The sequence below is a fragment of the Coenobita brevimanus genome, chromosome 40, assembly GCF_032717465.1.
Source record: "Coenobita brevimanus isolate Jiangsu-jjx chromosome 40, ASM3271746v2, whole genome shotgun sequence".
Taxonomy (NCBI): domain Eukaryota; kingdom Metazoa; phylum Arthropoda; class Malacostraca; order Decapoda; family Coenobitidae; genus Coenobita; species Coenobita brevimanus.
The window spans coordinates 57,681,804-57,694,593 of NC_136993.1; the positions used below are offsets into that span (position 1 = coordinate 57,681,804).

At 37.4% G+C, this 12,790-nt stretch overlaps 1 protein-coding gene across 1 annotated transcript in view; it reads right to left on the reverse strand.

Annotated features, from left to right (window-relative positions):
• Positions 1-3,183: 3,183 nt before the first annotated feature.
• Positions 3,184-12,790, reverse strand: part of LOC145397135 (ionotropic receptor 21a-like) — a 52,147-nt gene continuing 42,540 nt past the window's right edge. Inside the window, exons 4-5 of the mRNA XM_080270333.1 lie at positions 11,526-11,712; positions 3,184-3,499 (exon numbers count right to left, since the gene is read on the reverse strand). Of these exons, the coding sequence (XP_080126459.1) occupies positions 3,233-3,499; positions 11,526-11,712 (454 nt within the window). The 3' untranslated portion in view covers positions 3,184-3,232. The remainder of the gene's footprint in view (positions 3,500-11,525; positions 11,713-12,790) is intronic.

Genomic DNA, 12,790 nt, shown 5'->3' on the forward strand with positions numbered 1-12,790 from the left:
TTTTTTTTACAAGAAAATATTATTCAGCGTTGACCCATTGTGCCAAAGAGGGTTCTACGGCTATGAGAAAGCCTTAGTGTTTAGTTAGTGTTAAGAAAAAATAAGAATAATATTATGAAAAGTCATTATTTTTTTTTTTTTAAGTAAAAAGCAAGTTGTGTGTAGGTGGCTACATTAAAGAAAAATATTATTTTGAAAAGTCCTTGCGAGTTTTACATTACCTATTTCTTTTTAATTTACAAGAAAATAATATTCATTGTATTATGAAGAGGAAATTATCAAGTATTGACATCATGAACATATTAAGTGACGAAGTAGTACGGTAATATGACAAAGCACAGTTACATTCAGTAATATTATTATCATGGTCAATTTCTCGCAATGGCTTGGGTAGGCCTTCAGTCTTCATCAGCCACTTATTCAGACAGTTTAAAACAATAGGATTATTAATAGGTAAAGGATGCCATTTTCTTATCCATGCAACTCCAACAAATCGCATGTTGAGTAAGATCGTATAGAGGTACCTAAAATATAAGATACAAAAGCACTATGTGCTTCAAGGGGTCATGTATTATCAGTAGATTAATAATAACCCGAGCAAATAGCGTATGAGCGTTGGACTGAGGTTAGCGCCACCCACTTTCTCCTTGCTTCACTTCTGCTCTACAGGTGAAGTGAGGCAAGGGCAAGCAGGAGTGAGCCAGCCCGCCGACTTTCAAACACTGTTTTCTCGACTTTTTGTTTGTGTCACTTGCATCACTTCAGCAGGGGGCTGTTATAGTATTTGCAGTGTACTGATGAGAAAGTTCATAAATTCTCGTCCTTAGAGAATCGGCGAAGTAAGCCGGAATAAGCTAAAACTTACTGCTTGATTTTCAAAAGTCAGTTCCTTGTCTCTATTTTCAAGTAACTTCCAGCATTCTTAATTCATAAATTCACATCCCCCCATGACATACGTAATTCACACACACACACACACACACACACACACACACATTATTACAACAGATGCACCTTCGGTGTATGTATTTTTCGAGTCTAAAAGGACAAAAGAAACTTTTTTTAAAAGCACAAATACCTTCAAAATAATCATAGTTTAAGAATGTTGCATTAATATACGTTGAAAGTCCAGCACTTATGACTTAGCCACGTTCTTTGTATATGTCTGTGCATATATGTATGTTATCAATATAGCTGATGAATGATCTGATTAGGACCAAAAGTGTGTGTGTGTGTGTGTGTGTGTGTGTGTGTGTGTGTGTGTGTGTGTGTGTGTGTGTGTAAGAAGCCATTCTATTAGTTGCAGAAGGATCAGAGGTCAAAGTTATGAGTCAAGGTAATTACGCATAGATTCGGGAAAACAGAGATGATGTTACATTTTAATTGTTATGTTTTTTGTGTTCTCTCTCTCTCTCTCTCTCTCTCTCTCTCTCTCTCTGTATGTGTGTGTGTGTGTTGTTTACTTAAATAAGGAATGACGGGCAGACAATGTAAGTACACTTAATATTCTTTAATTATATCAGTTAAAGTCTGGAGAAAGTCGATTTCTTTTTTTTTAATATTTATCAAACATAAGGGTTGAGGTTAATACAAGAATGATGTAATTTACTTTTGAAGACTATCAGTCGAAGGTCAAGTTCATAAGGCAAGGTCTAATTGCCACCAGCGTGTGCATTTGTCGACAAAATAATAGATCTGATATGATTTAGAGCAAACACGTAGCAGGGATGAGGGTCTTCCTCTGAGAATATATATATATATATATATATATATATATATATATATATATATATATATATATATATATATATATATATGAGGGTCTTCCTCTGAGAATATATATATATATATATATATATATATATATATATATATATATATATATATATATATATATATATATATATATTCTCGATAATCGATCATATGTCGGGTCACAGGGTTGGGTCAGCTCAAACAGTTTTTATCCAACTTCTACCAAAATTGGTTACAGGGAACACTCTAAGACCAACATTTCATGGCTAAGTCATCCTGGTTTTGATCTGATGTGAACCGAACTTGGTGGACGGAATTAAAGGTCGTGCAAGAACGAAGAGGTGAAGTTTTGAGAACAACTTGAGAAAGGTCAAGGACAAAGGACAAGGTTAAAGGCTGTCCTGCATGTGTGTGTGTAAACAAATTAAACAGATTATTTTTCTTCGGATCTGGGTCAAACTTGGTGGATGAGTTGAGGATGAACAGAGAGGATGGCCCATTGTTTCTGTAAGGGTGCGGCCACACTGCCCAAAACATGTGTTGGACAAGATTAAACGAAGCACCGGGTTAAAGCCGCTGCAATATCCGAGTCTGAACGATGTACGAAACTCTGAGCCACGTTTCCTCTTATCACATGTTTGGGCCAAAAGCATGGTAAATTCATTTTTTCCCGATGTATTTGAAACTCTGTGGAAGAGTTCAGGTTAACACAAGGATAAAGATATTCTATTTTGAGACTAATTAGTCAGAGGTCCAGGTCAGCGGGCAAAATCAGCCCCAACTGTTTTGCTGTGATATCAACCAAATTGGAAGTGTTGAGAGTTAGGCACGAATGAAGTGCTTCGTTTTGAGAGTAATGAGTCGAACGTCAAGGTCACGGGGCAAAGTTACGCGCCATTAGAATTGTAGGTGGGCGTGAGTGTTGCAGTGTGTCCTTATTTGTGTATGTATGTATTTACGGTTGCATTTATTTATTCATTTACAAATGAATTTGTCTATTTTTTGTTGATTATTTGCACAGTGTAGGATTTTGACTAATATTGGCAAATACATTATGCGTGTGGGTGGGAAGAAATGATTAGATTTTGTTGCATATCAATCAAAGGCAAAGATCAAAGGTCAATGTCAGCTCTGGCATATGCAGTCATTGTGCTATGTAAGCATATTATATCTTTTATCATCCGTGCTATTTTTAAGTTATTTACTATCATATGTTTCTCACCCATTTCCAAAGGGATAGGATGTTGTAACTGGAATATACACGATACAGTTTCCGTATTTTTTTTATTTCTTGCTAAATATGTGCATTGCTTCAGGTCAATCAGGAGTTGCAGAAGAAATGAAATTGGGAGAATGTAATAATTAACATGAAAAAAAGGTTACTGAAAGAAATGTTCGCCATTTTTTTTTCCGAGTGTACAACAGTGGAAGATGATTCCGGTCATAGGTGAAGATCAGGTGTGGTGTGAGCAGAATTCTACCCGGTGGAGTTCCTTTCCCTGCTGAATGTGAACCGTTCCACAGTTATCTCCATTACAAAAGCCATCCCGGCCAACATAAGGCCTATTAGGAGTAGCATCAGACACCCCTGAACGTGAGCTATCGTTAAACTCCTGCTGCTGCTTTTGTTGTGTTCCCCTGCCGTTGCATCAGATGTCTGCTGCTCAGCTTCCTGCTGCTTCGCTCGGCTCACCTGGGTTACTTTCTCCAATAGCTCCTTCCTCCACCGTTCATATAGTCCAGCCTGAGGAAAATATAATACTTAAACCTTTTGCTGCTTGTTGGTGCAACGTTCGTGAAAACTCAAACTAAGGAAAGTTACTCGTCATTATTTGAAACATCTCTCTCGATATGTACGGGGATAACTATTATATTTGTTTTTACACGTTGAAAGCCGGGGTAACAGCCAGTGAGAGACGAGTAACGAGAGAACTGGAGAGACTGTTTGCTTGCCTAGTCGTTCTGGTTTGCAGTCTGTAACCAGGCTGTAATGGTTGTTTTGTTTTGTAGCTCTACTGACGTGGATTACATCAGGTTCAGAGTAACGCCGATATGACGCTTTTTCTTTAGCACTAGGATGGTGGACCAAGATCTTGATGAATCATTGGATAGCAGGGGCGCCCCCAGGCGGACGCACCGTACACACATGCATCCACTGTATGACCCCCAGGCAAGAAAGGGCCCCTGGGACCGTGTTAGGGAAATCTCCTCAACCTTACTTAAGTGAATCTCGTACTGAACAACTATAAATAGAATAATATAATCAAATATATTATCTAAACATATACTCAGTTATCATTAAAATGATATGACAACTTTATCATTATGTAAGTAATGAAAGAACAAACAATGTATTAGTGTATTTCATAGAAATTTAAATAGTTACCCCCGTCCTTACGTTCGGGATGGTTTTCTTTAGCTACCATAATCTTGTTTAAAGTAGTCAGGACATAATGATGTATCGCATTTAAAGTGCAAGGTACATGATAAGGAGTTTAAGTTAGTATTGGTGTACTTTACCGCTGGCAGTAGTCAAGAGGACAGAGAAAGAGATGCAGTCATGAGAAGAAAATGAAAGAAAATTATGAATTACTTGAGCGACGAGGTATTCGTAATACTGGGAGATGTAAATGGACACATTGGTTTCCTGGGATACCAGCAACTAAACAAGAAAGGAGAGATGACTGTAGATTGGATGAATGATTTTGGATTGATATTATTAAATGCAATATACTAGTTAATGAAAGTATGTACTCATGGTTCATAGAGTTGGAAATAAATGAGATGAATGAGATAATGGGCATATTTGATCACAACCTCCTCCAGGCATTTTTTAGTGCAGAAGGAACTATAAACAGAAACTTTGGAAGAGGGATTTGGGAAGAAACAAGTTACTACCAGACAGCAGAAGGAACACTAGAGGAATTTATGAGAGGCATGAAAGAAAGAGTCATAGAAAGAAATGTGACTAGGACCAATGAAATGAATGAAATAATTGAGGAGGCAGAGGAAAAATGATTTAAAAAGTATAAGAGAAAGGTTATAGAAAACACTAACATAAAGGAACAACCATGGGTTACAGAGGATATTAGAAAAGGAATAAAGGAACGAAAGCGCCTAAACAAGATGAAAAGAATGAAAGAGATGCAGAAAAGGAAAGTCAATGGGATGATAATATAATAAGAAAAAAGAAGGAAGTAAAAAAAATGGTAAAGGACGAGATAAGAAAGTACGAGATCAAGAAAAATGAAATTAAAAGACAAAAGAACAATCAAGTATGGAAACACATCAACAAGTTAAGACAAATAGAGGAAGTGAAAAAGGACATCCAGCTGTATTTGAAAATGGGGAAAAGCTATCTAAAGAGGAGACTGTAGAGGAACTGCTAAAGTACTGGACTACGATATATAGTAAACACGAAAACAGAATAGATGAAGAATGGAACGAAGACAATAAAAAGGAATATTTAGAAACAGTCAAACAACATGAGAGTATTGAAATTGAAATAGAAGGAACGAGGCACCCAAGAGAATTAAGAGAGCACTTAGATGCAGCAGCAAGAATAGAGAGCTACATAACACCGATGAAGGAACCAATATTAAACAGAAGCACAGTATGAGACTGTATAAGGAGAATGAAAAGTATGAAGACGGCTGGACCTGATGGATTGAAAATAGAGTTATATAAGGCTTTAACAAAGAGCGAGATATGTCTGAAGCCTTAGCATTATGTTTCAGGAATGAAATGAGGAATAAAGACAAACAAGAAAAATGGAGGACGTCAAGATAAAAAAGGATTGAAAATAAAAGGAAGCCAACTGTAATGGACCTAAGACCTACAGCTCTTGCTAATGTCTCGTACAAGATCTTTATGGCCTTGGTGAAAGGCGAAATTGAGGACCATCTGATGCACAATGAGGAAATTAAAGAAACGCAAACTGGATTCTCGGAGAGAAGTAGAATAGAGGACAATCTACTTATACTGAGATACCTTATGGATGAAAGTTATAAAAGGAAAAAAAAACACTTAACAGTGGTAGCAATAGACTTCCAAAAGGCTTTTGATTCCATCAAAAGGGAAAAGCTTATTGAAAGAAGTATAAAATTCATGAACAAATTATAGATGCTGTATCGAGTATATATACAGAAGATAAAACAGAAATAGATTTAGGAGAAGTTAAAGAGGAAATTGAAGTGACATGCGGCACCAGACAAGGGTGCACTGGCTCAACGACTCTGATCAAGTTAATAACTTATGAAATAATGGAAAAGTGGATCGAGAGGGAAGAGGATACAGAGATGAAGAATTCAAGATTGGAACACTTTTCTTTGCAGATGATACTTGCTAAAAGAGTGAAAGGGGCACAGGAAAATATTAGAATAATGAAAGAAGTGGGCAGAAGTTGTGGACTTGAGATAAACAGTGAACAAAGCAACATTATGATTTACAATAGTGAAGAAAATCCGCAACAAATTGAAGGAATAAAATTAGTAAACAACATATAATACTTGGGAACATCAGTGGACAATACGAGGAATATGTTCAAGACCTAGAAAACTATGATGATTCAGAAAGCACAACAGATCGCAGATTTAACATATTCCATAACAGAAACAAGTTGTAGTTAAGTATTAATTGGTAAGACCTTCTGGAAAACTGCTGTCCTGCTTTCCATACTATAAAGAGTGGATATGGTAAAGGTAACGGAAACAGAGATAACTAAACTGCAGACAATAGAAACCAGTGTGTACAGGAAGATCTTAGCAGGAATAAAATGGACAGCTGCAGCATCACTTAGAGGAGAAATAGGGCCATCCTCCATGAAAACAAGGATAATGACTGGGATAATGCAGTGTATTAGAAATATAATGATTGGAGAAAAAGGAAATAATGAAAGGGAAACTGGCAAACATGAAAGAAATAAACTCTAAGTGGTGGAAGAAAACACAGGAGTATCTTAGAGAAACAGGCTTGACAGCGACAGGATTAAGAGGAATGACAAGGGAGATGGTCAAAACCAAGACAAGACAGTGGGACACATAACTGGATGGAAGAGGTGGAAAACAAAAGTAGTTTAGTTATATATAAAGAATTGGACAAGTGAAATTAAAGAGGAGGACATATAAGACAATAGATTCTCCTCAGTTATTCTCTTCAGGGCCAGGACAAACCGTCTACCGCTAAACACAAGACGACACACGGGAGAAAGTATAGGGTGTGAGCCGTGCGAGGCACCAAAGGAAAACCTGGAACACCTATTACTATTTTGCCGAATGTATGGGGAAGAAAGGAAAGCTATTATTGAATTGCAACAACCACATGAAGAAAATATAGGAGACATTATCGGGAAATTGCTGTTTATTAGTGAAAATATGGACGCAAAAAAGGAAGGACTGAACATGATATGGAGAAAGAGAGCAAAAGATAAAGGAACAGAGGTTGAAATAAGGGCATAAAACCAGCTTTAAATTGAAAACCAAATGTATAGTATATTATATAAAAAAAAAAGACCACAAAGCACCGCAGAATAAAGTAGAAGTAAATAATAAGAAGAAAGGGAGCACCGATGCAAAGGCTTATTCCCGTCTCACAACTGAACTGAAGCGATACAAAGTTGAATGCTGTATTTCGGTATCTCTTTGATAATTTGGATAATTGGTCACACGAACGATTATTTGATAAACCAATGGTTTTATTGCTGGTTAACTTCCTATATAAGAGGTTCACAAGACAACCGATTATTATTATTATTATTATTGTTTTATGCCTTTCGAATGCCAGAGAACAATTAGTTGTTTACAATCGGAGAAGCGAAGAAGGCGGTAATTTATTTCTTTGTTTTATAACAAGTTATATAACCCTTAGGAATTTGTTTTTGTATTTTTCATGCCTGCAGCCTCCATAAGAATCCATAGTTACATTTCTAGGTATTGAGGAATTGCAGCAGCCGTCAGTTCAACCAACTCATTTGGCTAAGGGATGCATAGCTTAAAAACCTAAGCCTGGATGGATAGCCTGTTACTAAAGGTAGGGAAACAAAACCATAGTGAAATACCTCATTAGTAGATGATATGAATATTCTTTGAACATTAGGGATTACTGCCATTTTGGATTTTCGGTGCTACACTGCACGGGCTCCACACATAGGCTTATTATGATCTAGACTGCCTAAGCCTGTATGTGTTCTTGGCATTGGTAAAAATGGTATTTTTGAATGGCGACACCTGTATAAGTTTTACCTAGGTAAAGACTTATGTCATAATTTGCTTCTTATATCATAGCCTATAGTTCATTATTCATTGTTAGGTTAAATATGCTATGTCCTATTCTGCAGAATTTTCTAATAATTCAATTTTCTACCCGATAGAATCATTCTGACTCCCACATAATTTTTGATAATATAAATATTTCCACTTCCACTAGTATTGGCATTCTCGGTGTGACAGTAAATACCAAGCTAGGCTGGGCGGTATTACTTTACAAGTTGACAATATGCAGTTTTTGAATTTTAGCACCATTAACGTATAGTATAGTCCCTAAGGATCACAAAGAACCCCCATTACTCCATTCAGAAATTGATATTTTCAGAGATAATGAATTTAATTTAAAATTCCCAAATAAACCTACCTTGGATCTTCACTCGGCCACTCCGGGTAAAAAATGCGTGCGTTCGTACGTTTGTTTCTCTTCCCTTGGACTGCGCTTGCGTCTCGTAGGTTTGTATCACCCACTCATAAGCCTACTTTAGGTCACGTGATGGAATTTGGCCAATTATTTTAAACTGCGCTGTTTGATTCCATATGGATAGAAAATTCAAATCCTTCTCGCTATGGCCTCAAAAGAAGAAAGACGTGCTGTGTGTCCCTGGTGCGATATTGATTATTTACGAGTGATAAAGCGTTTCCACTCGAAATCTGAGGAGGACACGATGTATTACTTTCGGAAGTTTATTGCCCAGACTGTCAGGAACCTTGTAAATTTGAAAAGACAAACATCAGTGGTACTGTGGTTGGTACAAAAAGTAGGCAAAAACCAAGAAACGGGTACAGTGTAGTTTTTGTGTTTCTAACTGCAAAGGAACTTTTTGGACAACACACCTTCTGGCTTGAAAAATTGTATTGTTCATAAACCTCTGGATTCAAAGGTTCTGGAACCACGATGTTATTGCCAGACGACCCTCGTCCTGGACAATCGTATCTCAAGGGTAAGCATTCCCCTAGGAAAGGTTAGGTATATTGGGGTAGGTTTGGTTAGATTTACTGTGTTTGGTGAGGTTACGTAACGTATTCCCCTAGGATGGGTTAAGTTGGTTGGGGTAGGTTTGGTTAGGTTTAGTGTGTTGGGTGAGGTTACTTAACGTATTCTCCTAGGATAGGTAAGGTATATTGGGGTAGGTTTGGTTAGGTTTAGTGTGTTGGGTGAGGTTACGTTACGTATTCTCCTAGGATAGGTTAGGTATGCTGGGTTACGTTTTGTTTAGTGCGTTGGGTGAGGTTACGTTACGTCTGTTTGGTTAGGTTTCGTCTGTTCCGTTATGTTACCCGGTGGTGCAGTATATTTTTCTGGTGGATTTTGATGCGATTTGAGTTGTTTTATACTTCATTTTTTTTTCGGAAAGTGCTTGATTTCATCTACTTGCCCAAACAAAGTTCATGATTGGAAAAGAGGGGTAATGAGGCATTTCCGACAAAAATGAAGGTCAAAAACAATTCGAATCGCATCAAAAACTACCAGAATAATATATTGCACTACCTGCGGGGTGTATTGTCCACTTGTAAAAATTTACCGGCTGGACACCCTATGTTAGATCCATTGCCAAAGAAGCCTGTAAAAAACTAGGACTCCTATGGTGAGTCTGAGAATTTTTTCACTGACTAGCAGTTGGCCATAATTTATAAAAGTCATCTGCGTTCTCAGATGGCCGATGGAATACTGCTCACCTCACTGGAATGGATGTGGAGTGGTTGCATTAACACTGTATATTTTCCTCCTTAATGAAAGGGGTGACGTTTTTTTCATAATAGAGTTTTGTTTACTAAATGCACTCTATCCCATGTTTATACTTCAGCTTTCTGTAGTATAATCTCTGTTATCGTTATAACTTGGTCTAGTGATTTGTGCATGTAGATGTAGTTACCAAATAAAGTATAGAAACCTTGAGTACAGTAACTCAAAAACAACTTATTGTATAATTCATCTACGTGGATAATGTAAATTTCAGTTATAATACATGCATCTGCAAGTAAACTTTTATTTTACACCTAAGTTTACCTCTATAGATAGCTTAAAAATGCCCTTTAATTTAATCAAAACTTAAAAAAAAAAAAAATGCTGAATAGGCTCGCTCTGCTCGCCACCCCCCCAATCCTGAAAACTTTGCCCCCTTACAACATGTGCGTCCACCACAAGTTCTTCTGTGGGGGCCTCTGTTAGATAGTCTATCAAAAGTTTATGGAGTAGGTTGTGGAGGGACGAGAACAGCAAATGATACTACAAGGAGAGTAAAGGCAGCTGCGAGAATTCCTAGCACTGATAACTTTCTCTGATTTTGTTATGACATTACACCCCTCTGGGATCCTGATGGCACACGTGCTAACTTATCAGTTTGTTTTCCACGGTGTGTTTGTACATCAGTGTCAGTCATTATTATTATTATTATTATTATTACTATCATCAATCCTACGAAACAAGATATCATTTTCGGCGATGCGCTCTTTACTGATGCATGACATTGAGGCTGTGTGTGTGTGTGTGTGTGTGTGTGTGTGTGTGTGTGTGTGTGTGTGTGTGTGTGTGTGAAAGAGTTTTAAGAAAATAACATAGACATTAGTCGATCTTAAAGAAATTAGGTGTTCAGGTAGCACAACCATGGATCTGGCAAATGAAGTTTGTGAACAGTAGGTTACAGGTCATTGTACAGAGCTTGATTGTTTCCTTACCTAGCAAAATCAACTCAAGCTTTGTTCTGTTCGGTTTAGAACAAACTTGGTGGAAGGTACTGGACAATGTAACCACAGAACACGGTTAAAGTTCGACCCCTGTGTCTGATTTAGACTAAACTTACTGTAAGGGTTGAAGATCGCCCCAAATGTTGACCTACTAGTTTTAGAACGACAGGAAAATGGTCAAGGTTACATAGCAAGGTCTGGTTGAAAGTTTTATCTGATATATAACAGACTTTGTGGAAGGTTTTAGCATATACGAGGGATTATGAATCACGATATGGGGAATATCAAAGATCACGGTCACACGAAAGGATCCAATGTCAACATTCCAGAAGCTGATCCCAGTATTTTTGGACCAAACTTGGTGGAAGGCTAGGATGCAGTGAACAATGATGTAATCTGAATCTGGGAGCAATTGGTCAAAGGAAAATGTTACAGGGTAAAGTATACAGTACTGTTTGGGTCGTAGACCGGTTGCTTGGTGCGGGTGTTGCACTCTGATTTCTCCTAGTTTTGCTATTATAGCCTATCACCCTTTAAGTAATATCCCATTCCATAAAAGAAAAAAAAGTCGTTGCACTGAATTGTTAATGAAGACCAATTATTTCAGCTTTATGGAAAGGGCCAAATATATAAGCTCTTATCCATTAATTACATTTTTTAATGAACACAAACATCATTTAGTTTTCTCTACAGTGAGTTATATGAAACGGAGACTTTCGTGCCATTATACATAATCACGTCTTGAAATTATATGCATGTTTTTCACAACGAAACATGTAGATGGATTACACTCCAAAAAACAGTCCAATAAATCTCACTCACCTCCACCACAGCTGTAATAATCCTGTCTAGAGCATCCTTGTACGGTGCATCGTGTGGTATAGGCCAGGCCTGTGTATGAAAAATAATGTTTTCCTTCCCTATATACAGTGGTACCGTTCCATCGGCTTGCATATAGTGCCTGGTAATCATCAACTGCAAGTACTGACGGGTGTGGATGTGAGCACGTCTGAAATATTTCACGTATATATGTTATTCTTCTGAACGACACTAACCTCAGAACTACTTAAACCACTGATGGTAAGAGACTCAAAAAATGATATTTACTTTACTGGTAGGGCAGACTTATTTGTTTTAGTTAAATAAACTATAAACACCTTAAAACTAATGAAGATCAACCTTATATCCTTGACTGCCACTGGTCTGTGGTGTTACCTGACACAACTGATTTGTGTTTATGCATTCATCATAAACAATTTTTTCCACTTTACCTAAAGGTCATAAGTGAATACTGGTAGGCTGTTCAAGTATTTTCCGAAGTGGTTGGTGACAACAATAATTACTTACCTTTGTATGGTACAAAATTGTTTGAGTCAGGAGTACTTTCACATTGCTTAGTCAACATGTCATGTCACAACTTGGCTGGGGAGGAAGATTTGTGACTATAATATTGCCTCTGTAAGATACATAGGTATTCAAACCTAAATCAGACGCCATCCGGTGAGACATTATATTATTCAGTGTATAGTGTAGGTCATAATGAAACTTGATACCAATACAGGTGTTCATAAAACAGCCATGGATTTACCACTAAGACATTCACAGATCTCCAGGCTCTACTTGCTTATTTGTTATAATCAATAACTTTGAGGAAGGAAACTAAATGTTTTAATTTTAGGACAGTTTCACTTTCTTAATCGTCACTATTTTAAATTCATCTAACTAATATATATCTAAACTCCTAAAACTGCCACGAGAGAGAGAGAGAGAGAGAGAGAGAGAGAGAGAGAGAGAGAGAGAGAGAGAGAGAGCAGGAGTACACATGGGTTGATGAGATGTAGCCTACTGTGAGAGGGATGCATTCATAGATGGGTGGCATGAATAATATATGAATGTACGGCAATTTTTTTCCAACCATGGGAAGGGGATAAGTGTAGACAGACAGACAGAGAAGAAAAGGACGAAAAAATTTAAAGTAATAGTGTGTGGGAGGGGGAGGGGTAATAGGGTAGCTATTTTTAGACATGACCTCTCTCTCTCTCTCTCTCTCTCTCTCTCTCTCTCTCTCTCTCTCCATGTTCAATAGT